Source organism: Neoarius graeffei, chromosome 3 (assembly GCF_027579695.1).
Source record: "Neoarius graeffei isolate fNeoGra1 chromosome 3, fNeoGra1.pri, whole genome shotgun sequence".
Classification (NCBI taxonomy): Eukaryota; Metazoa; Chordata; class Actinopteri; order Siluriformes; family Ariidae; genus Neoarius; species Neoarius graeffei.
The window spans coordinates 12,954,626-12,970,809 of NC_083571.1; the positions used below are offsets into that span (position 1 = coordinate 12,954,626).

General features: G+C 42.1%; 1 protein-coding gene across 2 annotated transcripts in view; it reads right to left on the bottom strand.

Annotated features, from left to right (window-relative positions):
• The window catches only part of cep85l (centrosomal protein 85, like), a 128,615-nt gene that overhangs the window by 92,755 nt on the left and 19,676 nt on the right, over positions 1 to 16,184 (bottom strand). Inside the window, exon 1 of one of the 2 annotated variants that reach the window (XM_060916416.1) lies at positions 14,685 to 14,980. The exons of the other annotated variant lie outside the window; for it this stretch is intronic. Coding sequence (XP_060772399.1) covers positions 14,685 to 14,748 — 64 coding nt within the window. The 5' untranslated portion in view covers positions 14,749 to 14,980. Of the gene's footprint in view, positions 1 to 14,684; positions 14,981 to 16,184 lie in introns of those variants that run through there. 2 annotated transcript variants of the gene reach the window in all.

The window sequence follows — 16,184 nt, forward strand, 5'->3', positions numbered from 1 at the left end:
TCGCGACAAAATTCTTCCCCAGCCGTACAGTTACAACGCGCCGTGATCACTTCTCCATCTTGTTTGACTAAGATCCAGGTCTTTAAAGGGGTTTCTGATGATCTTTGTGAAGGATTTAGCTGAGATATAAGAGCCAACGCAAATGAGAATCAAGCCAACTGTTGTTTGTTTACACTTCAACTCGCAGCGCTTCGTTGTAAAGACACGAACAAAAAGCTTAAAAAAAAGAAAAAATACTTACATGGGCAAAAACAATACAGGATTCATTCGGCAGCGACTTGATACTGAGGTCCTTTACCCAGCCACATATTTAAAAACTAAAAAAATAAAAGTTATAAGCCTCCATACTCTTCCAACACGATCTGTTTTGCGGTACAGAAGGACGTCTGCGACACCAGATAGTTCGCGATGTTGGGGAACTCGACTGAAGGGTAGTTTTCGAGATCGTATGACAAAGCCTTCTTTCCCAGACTGTAGGGGTCGATCCCACTGCACATAGCAATCTTCTGAATATATCTAAAGCCAGCAGTGGCTTCTGGATTACGAGCGTACTCTGATAGGTTATCGCTAGTTGTTTGCACTACAGCAGCTGTTTAGACCACCAGCTATTTCACTTCCGGTAAAACCGCTAAGAAAAGTCACATGACTGAAACCCAGCAACAGGTAGCCCGAATAAACTGGCAAGAAAACCTTCTCGTACACACAGAGACCGACATATCTTGGTGAAAGAATGGGATTTTCCAGAAAGCTGTCTCTAGTGTGGCTCAGAATCAGAAATCAAGTTTGTTGCCAAGTACATTCTCACATACAAGGAGTGTGTATGATGTGTACAAAGAGATGATGTGTAATGGGTTAAGTCAATAACCACGCTATACAGCATGAGCTGAAACGTGCGATAAAGGTTCACAGAATGGAGATGTATGACATGGCTTTGGAATGTGCAAAATCGCAGTTCAGAGACAAAGTGCACTGACGTTACAGATTGGAAGTGTGAGGTTAGAGTCAGTGGGGTCTCGGAGACCCTTATTGATGAAGCCAGCTGCAGTGGGGAAAAAGCTGGCCTTATGGCATGAGGTTTTGGTTCTAATGGACCTAGGGCTGTGCGATGTCCCCTTAATTGGCATCGACGATGTTTACAGTGCAAACATCGTGATGGACGATCATATTGTGGGCGGGTATTAAAAGTATTAGATACTCATCCGAGGCTTTGGCACGTAAAGAAAAAAAAGCGCTAGGTGATGTGGAATATTTGGCCTTGATAACGGATATGTGGTCCAGCTGCAACATGATGCCCTATATGTCAGCTACCGTACATTATGTGGACCGAGAGTGGGCAATGCAGTCCAAATGCCTGCAGACGAGTTTCATACCAGAGACACATTCAGCGGACAATTTAGAAGACGCATTGCGCGAGACACTTGCCGAATGGAAAATAGAGGAGAAAAAGATCGCCTGCATATCAACGGGGCGAATATTGTCACAGCCATCAGGCAATTGAAATGGCCGTGGTTAAGTTGTTTTGGGCACAATTTGAACCTGGCCATAACCAACTCGCTTGCGCAACAGATGGCCAGTACAGACCGAGCGTTTGGAGTTTGCCGAGCAGTCAACACTGCGTTTGCGCACAGCTGGCTTCGGAGAAATGAGCTGCGCAAAGCGCAGGTGGAAATGAACCTCCCCGAGCACTCACTGATCACGGCAAGATATTAATCTGCTCTAACAATGAAAGACTAATATTCAAACTATGAGAAGAAACTACACTTAAGCTATTACTCATTGTTTATTTACACCATATCAATTGAAGATGCGTTTCGGCCTTTAGTGCGCACTTGAATGCGCTAATTTTTCCAATTTATTAGTGTTTGAATTATTGCACCAGCTTTTAAAATCATGATTTAATATTGTTTTTTTTTTTTTACTGTCTTTACATTTATCAGAATCACCTTCATTCTTCCATTTGGTTTGACATTATGGTTTAGAGTGGACCATTTTGTGTCTGAAAGTAGGCCTATTTACCAGATTAAAGTTATTTGACTTCTGCCGAAGTCTGCGCTTCACTGCCGTTTGATAAGGTGCAATATTTCCCGACTGAAGTCGTTAATAGGGGCTATTTGTTTGAACAACATGACAAATTTTACATTAAAAGTATAGTGTAGGCTAAAAAATGAAGTCAAAATTTATTATTAGTAGCATACTGTATTTGTGTAACCACATGTTATGTTCACTAGCACGTCCCTGCACCATAGCCTACGTGAACAAGCGGTAATAGGATATTACTTTATAATGATTTATATAATTATGTATTTAGATATAATTATATGTTATATATTTATATATTAAACAAAACTAACTAACTAAACTAACAAAAAACTAACTTTTTAGGTTAAAATAGGCCCAGATGATACCGTATATGCATGATTATGACAGGAGGGGGCGTGGTATCACGATGGTGGCTCTCCATCGTGATGGATGACCACCATCGTCGATGGACGATGGCATCGTCTATCGGCACAGCCCTAAAAGGACCGCAACCTCCTACCAGAGGGGAGCGGTTCGAAAGGTTTGTGTCTGGGGTGAGCGGTGAGCGGGGTCGGCTACAACCCTTTCTGCTCTCCTCAGGGTCCTGGACTCGTACAGGTCCTGAAGAGACGGAAGGTTGCAGCCGATCGTCCTCTCAGCAGAGCGAATGACGCGCTGCAGTCTGCCCTCGTCCCTGGCAGTGGCAGCAGCGTACCAGACGGTGATGGAGGGGGTGAGGACGGACTCGATGATGGTGGTGTAAAAGTGCACAATCATTGTCTTTGGCAGATCGAACTTCTTCAACTGCTGCAGGAAGTACATCCTCTGCTGTGCTTTCTTGGTGAGAAAGCAGGTATACGTCTCCCAATTAAGGTCCTGGGTGATTATAGCGCCCAGGAAACAGAAACACTCCACAGAGGTTACTGGGGAGTCAAACAGGGTGATGGGGAGGGTGTGGCAGAGCTCAGGTTTACAATCGTTGCGCTCCAAGTTGTTCTGCCTGCACCAGGACACCAGGATAAATCCCACCTGTAGGCAGACTCATCCTCATCAAAGATGAGTCCAACGAGGGTGGAGTCATCTGCAAACTTTAAGAGCTTGAGAGACTTCCGGGGAAGCAGAGTACAGCAGGTCATCTCATCTCATCTCATTATCTCTAGCCGCTTTATCCTTTTACAGGGTCGCAGGCAAGCTGGAGCCTATCCCAGCTGACTACGGGCGAAAGGCGGGGTACACCCTGGACAAGTCGCCAGGTCATCACAGGGCTGACACATAGACACAGACAACCATTCACACTCACATTCACACCTACGGTCAATTTAGAGTCACCAGTTAACCTAACCTGCATGTCTTTGGACTGTGGGGGAAACCGGAGCACCCGGAGGAAACCCACGCGGACACGGGGAGAACATGCAAACTCCACACAGAAAGGCCCTCGCCGGCCCCGGGGCTCGAACCCAGGACCTTCTTGCTGAGTACAGCAGGTACGTGTGTAAAAATAACCACACTGTAATAGATTATTAGACTTTAAATTCATCGAAATAGGAGAAACAGTGATCAAATACTTTAATAAAATAAATATCTGTGGTGAATCTTCATTTCATTCGGACATTCATTGTATTTTTCGTTTGTATGGTTCACATTAACCATCACAAATGTCGTAAAATATCTCGGGGGAATTTTACGACGGTGCCGAACTCACTCACGGTTTCTTTTCATTTACAACGTGATTCGGTCCCTCTTATCATGTCCAACTTGTTTTCTTTAAATTAATTTATACTTTAAGTTTTACTGGATTAAAATCAGCCTTATTTCCTCCAGAAGCTTTGAGTTTGGGTGAGTCGAACTCTTAAAACTGCAGGTCAGGTAATGGGCTAGAACACCACACGCACCATAATAGGGCACTGGAAAGTTGTTTATTGTTAAAGTTTTAGTGAAAAATTATAAATCATTAAAGCATAATGATTATGATAACTATACCTGCCTTTTTGATAAACTTTGTTAACCACTTTCCTTTCAGTGAACTAGTAAACACCTAGGAATACAAAGGTGAAAAATCTTGCTGCTTGTCCGACTGGATTAAAACGTTAACGTCGAGCCCTGTGGATGAACGTATAGAAGTGTAAATTGAAACCTAGAGGAAATTTCCACCACAACCGTTACAGAAACAGGTCGAGTTAATACCCGGACACCGTCAAGGAGTTCTGCCAAACAAAGGATGGCCACTTAAATACTAATGAGTTTATAAATATGTTTTTGTTCAATTATGACCTGTACATCTTATTTTTAAACAAACAATCTATTTTTGGAAACTATTTTGCTTGAAATGTGTGCTTGTGATATCTTTAATTAAAACAAGAAGACAGAGTCATCTATATCCCCTGCCCTATATACCAACTATATACCAAGTTTCAAGATATTAGTAGTCACATTTTTCAAGTTGTGCTGCAGGAAACCAACCCGACCTCTTTACACTGACCTCAGCAGCCCATGGCATAATAAACCCAGCAGACCTTTGGTCCAGGGGAGCTAAAAAGTCAAATTTCTCACATTTCTTAGTATCAAAAGGCACACATACATTACTTAATCTACACACGTACCAACTTTCAAGACCGTACCACTCATAGTTTTCAAGTTCTGTTCCAGAAACAAACCCTACCCCTAAGACTAACCTGAGAGACTAACGCTACGTTCACACTGCAAGGCTTAATGCTCAATTCCGATTTTTTTGTGAAATCCGATTTTTTTGTGAGGTCGTTCACATTAACAAATATATGCGACTTGTATGTGATCCTCAGTATGAACGAAAAACGACCTAAAAGTGTTCCGCATGCGCATTGCAGGATACGACGACGTCACACGCAGTGAGCATGGCCAGTGTTTACGGAAGTAAAACCGTCCGGTTGCGGTATGACTCATCCAATCTAGCTTGAATAGCTGCATCCCCCCAAATGGAAATCAGCTCCCTAACCTCTGCGTCCTTCCATTGAGAAGATTCAGAACCTTCACAGCCCGAAGCGTCCCTCGCATTGATGTCATGCGCAGGGGCGCAGATACGTTTTTTGAACTGGGAGGGACAAAAAACTGGGGGGGACAAAGCTGCCAGCAAACCAACCCCAAACCCCGATATGCCTGTCAAACTTGTTGTTAGTAACCATAGCAACCAAGCTCGAGCTCGCAACCTGTGCGGTCTGCGCAGCTCAACCAACCGAATATCAGTCTTTGTTTTGTTTTATGTGAGTTGTTGCAACCAGCGCTCGAAACTAACGGTGTCCCGACGTCCCGGGGACCATAAAAAATGTCATCGGGACACAAAATTATCATATCTGGGACAATCCCGGGACAATGGAAAAAAATAGATCTAGAAAAAAAGTTCCACATTAATATTATTTACAAAGCCGTAACACATACGTAGACATTCACCTAATTTGTCAATTTTAATTTTAAAACGTTAACAGCGAAAAATACATTAGTAGCTACACTTTGGATGCACCTGCATCCGTAGGCTACAGAGCAGCGCATTCTGTTCTAGAATCTTCGGCCGGAGTCCGCATTATATGGACTTGGAAGGGAATTGCTACCGCACACGCTGCGCCGACTCTTGCCAGAACAAAAATGCTGAAGTGGTTGAAGCGGACCGACCGCGGGGAAGAAACTGAAAGCCCAGACATAACGTCTCCGGGACCTTCAGGATCCAAAGTGTCATCGCCTGGTCTGCAGGCAACGCTAGCAACTGAATGAACTGAATGAACACTGTTAGACATGTTATAAAATACAACAGGAATGATGTGGATGATATTGACGGAAGATACCGTTCAACAGAATAAGTGAGTTTTCTTGGTGTCTTTCTAGTTCAGAAAGTTTAGTCAGTCAGCAGCACAACTAGGCTTGGACCTGCCACTATGCTGATGTTGCTAACATTTGCACCCACGTTTCGGCAACGAAAGTTCATAAAATGGATAACGGAAAGTTCATAAAAATGGATAACGGTAATGGTGAAAATTATAAGTTGGCCTTATAAGTGCCAACAGATATTCAAGGTATAAGTAGATGAAATGAACATAAAAGGGGTCTTATTTTCAACTAAAGTGTACTGCAGATGTAGTGAGTTGAAACATTTTCTGAATGAGCTAGTTGGCCCCTTTAAATAAACGGGTATCTATTCATACAGTGAGATCGCCAAAGTTTAATAAACTGAAAATGCAATAACTAATTTTGAAGTAGATGATGTATAGGACATGTGTCGCTTGTGTCTTGTGACTTATTGTAAAAAAATGATATAAAAGGGTTCAAAATCGCATAGTTACAAATATAATAGTAACTTCATATGATAATATTAACCACTGGTTATTTCAGAGAGGAAAAAAATGGGGACACTATTGCTTCCATTCGGGACAATACAACACAGAATTCGGGACCACTGGGGGACACAAAGAAAAAAAGTTAATTTCGAGCCCTGGTTGCAACTATGTATACACTGCTGTGCACCTCAATAAACCGAATGGTAATTAGTCTTTTGATTTTTCCGTGAGGTTTGCCTTATGCAAAGAAAGACAGCATAGACGTTTTTTCCTCCCTATAAGTGGGGGGGACCGAACGAAGTGAATTGAAATCTGGGTGGGACGAATCCCACCCGTCCCACCCTCTATCTGCGCCTGTGATTATGCGCCATGTTGTTGTAACTTTTTTTGAGAGACCCGCCGCCTACTTCAGCGCAGAATAGTGACGTTTGTGGCTTGTTGATGACGTGTAAGTCGGATGAATGCGACCTGGCGGTTCAGACTGAAGTCGCATATGAAAAGAGCGGATAGGAATCGGAATTAGGACCACATATCCAAACGGCCTGGGTCGGATTTGAAAAAATCGGATCTGTGTCGTTCATATTGTCAATAAAAGATCGGATACAGGTCACATATGGGCGAAAAGATCGGATTTGAGTCACTTCAGCCTGCAGTGTGAACGTAGCCTAATGGCCCTTTTCCACTACCCTTTTTCAGCTCACTTCAGCCCGACACGGCTCGCGTTTCGACTACCTCAGAGCAGCACGACTCAGATCGCTTCACCCTGCTTAGCACCCAAAACTCGCACGGTTTTGGAGTAGGGCTGAAGCGAGCCAAACCGAGCAGAGTGGGGCTAGGGGCGTGAGCAGACACTCCCCTGTGCACTGATTGGTGAGGAGGCGTGTCCTCACATGCCCACACACGCCCCGCGAGCACGCTGGGATCTGTAAACACCGTAAACCCGGAAGAAGAAGAATTACGAATTACGAGAATTTCTGAAGCCTTATGCGCCTCGCCTCATCTATACGCTCTTGCCAGTATCTGTTGGCGTTGTCGGTGACAACAAGCCACAGCACCAAGACCAGCAACACTAACGACTCCATGTCCTCCATGTTTATTGTTTACTATCCGGGTCGTGAGACTACCGCTTAAAAGATCACTGATGTCACTGTTTGCGCCGCCTAACAACATCACGTGACGTCCACCCACTTCCAGCCAGCACGGTTCAGCGCGGTTGTAGTCGAAATGCAACTCCAACAGCCCCACTCAGCTCGACTCAGCCGCGTTGGTAGTGGAAAAGCGGCATAAGTCTGAAATTGTTTCCATGGAAACATGAAAAATTTAAATTTCTCAAATTTCTTAGTATGAAAACGCACATCTACATCACCTTGTTAACATGTATACCAAGTTTCAAATCCGTATCATGAATAGCTTTATTTATGACCTGTACATCTTATTTTTAAACAATCTACACAATCCATAACGGTTACAGAAACGTCTTGAAATTATGAAAAACTGTACAAGTCTCACTACAAACTCAGTGTGCGGATTGTACGTAGGGACAAATATTTTCCCTCAAAATGTCTTCAGAATAGAAAATCTTGGGACTTGGGAAAAAGGAAAAAAAAACATCATCGTACAGCAGGTATTTAAGACGACGTGAAATCATGGCTGCTGAATATCGGTCTTTATCTTGGAAACAATTCATGGCACATGCTGAGACCTGAGAGAAACGAAAGTGTGATGTGTGTGTGTGAGAGAGAGAGAGATCTGTGATAACACCGGGCCTTGTTTATCAAGTTGGATATAAACGGATTTATTTATACATTTTGTGAAAACCAGGCCATTTTATTTTATTAGCATTAATTAAGGAATATTAAAAATGTGACCCAAAACAAACCCATACATTAAATTGTTCAATTAATGCTGGAGACTGAGATTCTCATTGGGAGTGACAAAGTTGGACAGGATCAGAAATGAGTATATTAGAGGGACAGGACATGTACGACAGCTTGGAGACAAAGCGAGATTGAGATGGTTTGGACACGTCCAGAGGAGAGAGCCAGGGTATATCAAATCAAATCAAGTTTATTTGTATAGCGCTTTTAACAATAAACATTGTCGCAAAGCAGCTTTACAGAATTTGAACGACTTAAAACATGAGCTAATTTTATCCCTAATCTACCCCATATTCTTATCCCCGTATATTGGGAAAAGAATGCTGGAGATGGAGTTGCCAGGTAGAAGGAAAAGAGAAAGAGCAGAGATTTATGGATGTAGTAAAGGAGGACATGAGAATGGCTGGCGTAACAGCAGAAGATATGGAGGACAGGAGGAGATGGAAGGACATTATCCGCTGTGGCGAACCTAACGGGAACAGCCGAAAGAAGACGACGACTAAAGGAATGGTGATGTACAAATAGAGGACGGGGAGGTCTGTCTGCTTTGAGCCAAATGTCTTAAACAGAATGAAAGATAACTTCTACTTGTGCCTTTCTGCCTTTACCCTGACTGTTCATTTCGTGCTCCCCGCTGTCTGTGCACTTGACCTTTTCTGGGGTTTTGTAGGCGCCACTACATGCAATGTGGCATGGGTGTTGGTTAGAGCCAGATGGACTGGTTTGAGTATTTCAGAAACTGCTGATCTCCTGGGGTTCACACACACACACACAACAGTCTCTAGAGTTTACACAGACAGAATAGTGTTTAAAAAAAAAAATCGAGTTGAGTGAGGGACGGTTCTATTGGTTAAAACAAACGCCTTGTTGATAAGAGAGGTCAGAGGAAAAGATAGCCAGAGGAAGGATATAGCAACTCTTCACAACCGTGGTGAGCAGAAAAGCATCTCAGCATGCAACAGCAGAACACCACATTGGGTTCCACGCCTGCAGCCAAGAACAGGAATCTTAGAATCAAGAACAAGTTCCTATTAAAGTGGCCAGTGAGTGTATTTGGTGCTCATTAGCACATTCCATCACCGCTGTTGCTGTATATGTCGTTCCTTGAGCTTACAATGATCAGCATTGGGTCAGATCTTAACCTGAAAAATCTAATCTCACACATTTATCTTTGTCGTTCGCAACGCGAGTGTGATCACAACCAGAGAACTGTTACGAATTATAATACAAGGTTCTCGCCTTTCAGTTTAAAAATAAATAAATCGTACAACGCAAAGCCGGCTTTCGAGAAGTACATGCTGAGAAACAAGAGGGCGATTAAGAAATACAATCACGTGGATGTCTGTTTAAATCATGAACCTCATATTTAAGTTAGGCGAGTAGTTGGATTATTTATGTTCATAAAATTAATGACAGATTTTTATTTGCTTGCTTTGACATTACCGGGTCAGTAAAACATTTAGATTTCCAAACATTAGTTTTTAAGCACAAAGTTAAATTTTTCCAGAAAAGTTTATAAAATGCTCAAGGAAAGAAAACACCCAAGACCAGGTGATGCTGAGTACGAATATCCTGAAGACAGCAAGGTTAAGAAGGTTAAATTACATCTCCTTGAAGATGAAGCGACAAAATTTGAAATGGGAGCAGAGGATGAAGCGAATGTTTCCATGAGTGATGTCCGTGAAAGTGTTAATGCCATTGGAATAGAACTCGCAAAAGACTCTAACGGAGGGATCGATGGTACAGTTGACAATGGCTGGCTAGATGATTTGGTCATAGATGCGGCCCATTCTGTTTTACAAAGGCAGTTTCCCTTCGTCGGTGGTTTCCGACCTTGTGTCTATGCCGAGACACCATGCTTCAAAAGCCAGTTGATGCTTTTGTCAAATTGTAAACACACCTCCGAAGACTGGTGGCCAGCGCTGGATAATGATCACAACTACTGTATGAATGTTAACATTTCTTCAGCAAATATTAAGTTGTATGAGAGTGCTTTGACAAACTCCATCTCTTCTTCAGTTCAAATGAGTATAGCCAGCATTCTCCAGAGTCCAAAATAATTGCACATTTCATGAACTCCGATGTCCAACCAAATGCCAGTGACTGTGGCATGTATGCGATAGCAAACGCCGTAGAAATTTGTTTTGGTGGATTGTCAGAGGCTGTACATTATGACCTCCAAGCTATGAGACAATATCTGAGAAGATGCATCACAATTTTTGTGGCTACTGCCTCATAGAAGCGGAGCCACGATGTCATCGTGTTGTAAGAATATAAGAATGAGTGCAACAATAGTGCACTGTGCATACGCATGAGCATTACAATCACCAGAATGGTGAATTGTGATCTCGCGTCATCAAAGAACGAGTGGCGAAGCCACAATGTCATCGTGTTGTAAGAATGAGTGTAACAATAGTGAAACTGCGTAACCGATCAACACTTATCCTGATCAAGTTCGATTTCCCGTTCTACTTCTTGATAAACTTCAGAACCAGAAACGAAATAAGAGAAATCTCATTATAACTTCGGAGTATCGGAAGATAATCGGCAGATAAAAAGATAAACGAAATTTGCCTCATGGTTCGCCAAGGCTACTGATTCGATATCAAGTAAGTGGTGTTTATTTGAAGAAAATTTACTTTTTGATTATCACAGCTTTTGTTTGGGCCTTCTGAAAGGTCAAATGAAAACCTTACAAAACCTTTTTTTTTTTTTAAAACTCTTTGGCAGATATTTACAGCAACAATTCCAGCCATTCAACAAAAATAGGTACCCTATGGGTCCATGTGGCTGCTGCTTATAAATAAAATTGTTTTCTGATACCATGCCTATACCGTAAATATAGCACATCTACATATATTTGCTCTATGAGGCAGTAGCCACAAAAATGAAGCGCAATCCAAAAATTAACTATTTAAAAATCACAGACGTAAACTATACCAAGTGTCTGTACTTTATATTATTCTACTCTTCCCGTTTTTGAAACCGAAACCTCCGAACGGAGGCTGACATACACATGGTGTTGCCATGACCCAAACTCTTATTTCCTGGAAAAGGCCTGGCGCTAGAGCTCAGTGGTCACTTTTCGACAACTTCCAGTAAAAACTCGGAAGGAAGTGCGTCACATCTAAATCACACATTGGCTGAAGAAGGCGAGGAAACCTGGAGTATATTTTAAAATAGGAACGCAAGTTCCATCGGTAATAAGCACAAATGTGTCTGAAAGCGATTTCTTGAGTCTAGTCCATTTATTTCGAATGGTGAACCGAATTGTCTACACTCACCGGGTATTTTAATCAGAACACATGTATGCGTATGCGTAGTGCACGATTATTACAATCAATCATTCTTACATCACGATGACACAGTGGCTACAGCCTCTACGGTCATACCTGTCAACCCTCCCGTTTTTCCCGGGAAATCCCTTATTTTGACTTATTTCCCGCTGTCTTCCCGTTTTTTTATTTTCCCGAAAATATCCCGTATTTTCACAATATAAAAAAGTCGGTAGGTCCAGAATTCATGACGCGCCTCTGACAGGAGTTTACAGCAGGAAGTCGGGCAATGAATTCACGTCCCCGCCCTCTCAGGCATCAGTAATTACATAACTCCGTCCGGAGGCAAGGCTGAACAAGTGATTAGGTCCAGTGTTGCCAGATTGGGTGGTTTCCCGCCCAAGTTGGGAGGTTTCAAGTGCAATTTGGTGGGTTTTGAACATATTTTAGGCTGGAAAACGTCAGCAGTATCTGGCAACACTGATTAGGTCTGAGGTGAAGATGGCGATGCTAATAGCTAAGAAAAACATTAGCCTCTCTTTCTCTGATGATTTCAACAAGTGCGTGGCTGGAATGTTCCCAGACTCTTCCATCGCAAAGAAATTTTCCATGGGGAAAACGAAAGCCTCCCAAATAATCAAAGGTAAGCTACACGTTTACATTAAGTATGTCCTGGCTAAGACCTCATAAATAGCCTAGTGTAAACTAATTGGTGTATTAACTGTTTTATCCACTCACTGTCTATTTTATTTTCTATCTGAAACTTACCCATTTTAAATCACTCTTGGTTTAATATCTTATATTACTCTTTTTTATCTATCTATCTATCTATCTATCTATCTATCTATCTATAGGGGTGTTCACACGGCAACTTTTACTCCAGTGTAGCACCGGGGCTGCCCCGGTAGAGCGTTCACACGGTACAAAGTTATACCGGTGTCGCCCCTGAAAGCTGCTTAAACCGGTGCAAATCTAACCCTGCTCGGGAGGTGGTTTAAGAAATTTACTCCGGAGTAAATGCTAGTTTGCGGGGCAGCACCGATATAAAATGGGACGTCTGAACGCTACAGGGGTAGACTCGCTACGTGTGAGGAGAGTTGATTACATACGGGCATTGCATAATTTTGCATCCTGGTATTTTGCGCTTCCAAAATGGCGAATATCAACACCAACAACAGAACTGCGTGTCTTCCAGTGTTGCCAGATTGGCAGTTTTAAGTGCATTTTGGCGGATTTGAACATATTTTGGGCTGGAAAAAGTCAGCAATATCTGGCAACACTGCTGTCTTCATCCACATTGTTTTCCCGGCGCTTGGTGATCCCATGACAACCGGGAAAAGGAAGTACATTTTCACACATGCGCATATTTCATTTCCGCATTATTACTATCGGAAATGATAGTAATAATGATAGGAAATGATAATAAAAGGAAATGATATCAAAACTTTATTACTATCAAAGGAAATGATAGTAATAAAGTTTTTGCTACTATAGCAAGGTCGCAGAAACTGCCGTGTGACCGCAAGTGAGGCTGCACCGGTGCTAACACACTTCTCTCTAGTAAGCAGGGTTGTGACGTGTGAACGCTCCACAAAATTTACACCGGTGTAAGATATATCGCAACAAAATACAGCGGTGCAGCATCGATGCAAATATGTGCCGTGTGAACAGGGCTTATCTATCTAGTGTTCCGAGGCTATGACTATGGTAAAACCATAATAAATTGCAATGGAATTGAATTTATTGACTGGTTATATAATGACCTAAGATACGTATTTTAGCCCTTAATTTGGGAAATAACTGGTACCACTGAAAGCAAGTAAAAATAAATGTATAGCTTATTCACAAATGCATTCTATAAACCATAAGCATATTGAGTTTGGGTCTTGGCTATCACCAACATGCACCAGAGTACAGGAAATCACAAATGTTAGATAGAAAATTGCCCCCCATTCAACTACACACCCACTTTTGGTGAAGGGTATGACTTTCCAAAATTTTCCCTTATTTTGAGTTAAAAATCTGGGAAATATCCCTTTTTTTCAAACCTCAAAGTTGACAGGTATGTCCACGGTAGTGAAGGCATTGTTGGAATCTTCTGAGCGATCTGCTCGGTTTGCAATTACAAAAGTCCCATTTGGGAATAAATCAGCTCCTTCGTGAAAAGTTAAAAGTGTAATTGGTCGAACTTGTGTTGTTCGCTTTAATTTTTTGAGTACTATATTTGTGAAACAAAACGTGCTCATTAGTACTAAATCATGCTTCCAAGACGATTCATGGACAAGTGCTTTTCTTACCATTTTGAAAATATAACTCACAGCACTGTATTTTGAACAAAAAACACTTTTACTTTTCAGACAGAAAACATAACCAAGGCTGCTGGAGCAAGTGTGGCGGTCAAAGTGTCCAGAAGAACTGAGACTGGTTCTGTAAAACCTACAGCTCATTTCCTTTTAATAAAACTCAAGTTTTAAAATAACTCTGTTTGGTTTTAAAACCAGAGTCTGAACACCAAATAGTGACTTTCCCCCCTTTGTTACTGCTATTTATAGACATTTTAACACAGAAAAACGTTCAATTTCATCATTTCTGACTGCATATTTGTGGGAAAAAAAACAAGGAATATTATTTGATGCAGTTTTATATTATATTATCACAATTACACTGTAGTGCTTGAGCAGAGAAAGTCAGTGAGGTCGTGCTGCCAGACAGACTTATGCAACATTAGAGTTAAATATTGCACAATATCCAGCTAGTCTGAGCCTGAAATCAGACAAAATAGTTATAACAGTGTGTCTAAAACTCTGTTACTGACCCTGACGTGCAGGAATAGTAATTAAAATCAGCGCCAGTAAGCGAGAACATGATCCAGTCACAGCTAAGGCGAGCTAAAGCTAGCAAGCTAATAATTATTTATCCTTTTCTAACTAATATCGTGACAGATATCTAAACCGGGTCAGTCAAAATGCTGTCTCGGGTTTATAACTAATTTATTACAGAGTTTAAACTACAATTTAAATGGTTTCCAAGCCTGCATTTGAAAATAAAACATTTAGAAACCAGCCTTGCTAACTCAGCTAGCTAACAATAAGATGCCGTTAGTCAGAGTCTGAGATTCCGGAGGTTAACGGTGAGCGCGCGAGCGAGAGAAAATAAAAATCAATAAATTTAGCAGGTTTTAGGATTAAAACACCGTATATCCCGGGACTTACCGGTTTTATAGATATCCAGGCCATCCTCGAAATCGTTTCTGCTCCACATCTCGGTGGATTTCATGCGCTTTTTAAACCGTAAACGTCGAAGGAGTTTCAGAAACCGATTCCTCCTCAAAAAAAAACAAAACACCACGTAACCTAATATTATGGATTTGATATATGGACTAGGATTTTTTTCTCTCTCTCTTCTACCTGTAATCCATTTTTACGACAAAAAAAAAATCTTATTCCACACGAACCTAACATTCACCTCAAGCAAGAAGCAGCTTTGGCTAAACTACAGTCCGAGTACGAGCACGGCCAAACTCACTGTGAGCTCAAACCGAGGCCGCATTCCAAACGCACACAAAGTGCACTCAGATGACGCACGTGAAGCACTAGATCGTGTCCTACATAGTGCGCATGTGTAGAAGGCTTGCGTACGTTTAGAATACGACCTCGCGCCGCTTGCTCTTTCTGCGTATGAGTGGAGAATGAAAGCAGCAATCAGAGCTGTAAAACTCCGCCCACGAAAGTGACTCGAATCACTGTATTTCGGCTCCTTATCCTATAAAGTCTGACACGACTCAAATCAGACTTCCATGGGGGAGATGTTAATCCGGATGTGTGCGCGCATACACACACAATGCAGCCTCAAATATCTAACAGCAGCACCGATTTGAATCGATACGGTTTTGCCGCGAATCGAATCACTTCAATTGACTCGAATCTCTGGAGAGTAACTGAATCGAATCTCTTGTAATGAATCGAATCAGTTGAGATCATAGATTTAGAAAGCACAACTTTATTCATCACACACTTGTGAAATTCCTCTCTGCAGTTAACCCATCTGTAGCAGTGAACACACACACAGCAGTTGGGAGTTAGGTGCTTCACTCAAGGGTACCTCAGCTCAAGGCTGTCCCATAACCGCATGTCTTTGGACTGTGAGGGAAACCAGAGCACCCGGAGGAAACCCACGCAGACACGGGGAAAACGTGCAAACTCCACATAGAAAGGCCCTCGCCGACCGCTGGGCTCGAACCCAGAACCTTCTTGCTTTGAGGCGACCATGCTAACCACTTACACCAATCATAGATTTCCAGCTCTAGTCCTGGAAACCATTTCCCCAAATCCTGCACATTTTAGTTTTTCCTTCTTCCACCACACTTGATTCATCTATCAGCCACTCCTGAACTGAAGCAGGTGAGCAGGGGTACACTAAAATGTGCAGGAACAGTGACTGGGTTGGGAACCTGTATTGTCACCAACACTGGCCTGTACCAATGTTGGACCCCTTGGATAATTTATGTTCCCTCTTATGTGTTGTCCTCACCCTTTACACAACACCAGGTTTAGTGCTTCCTGGAATAAGTATAGGTGGGATTTATAACCATGCATGGAAAAAAAAAAGAGAGGCATAAATATGGCACAGCTCCAGGATCCTTCATTTAATCCTGAGCTTGGCTTACTGTATGTGTGAGTATCATTCCAACTAGCAAAACATGCTGGGTGGCC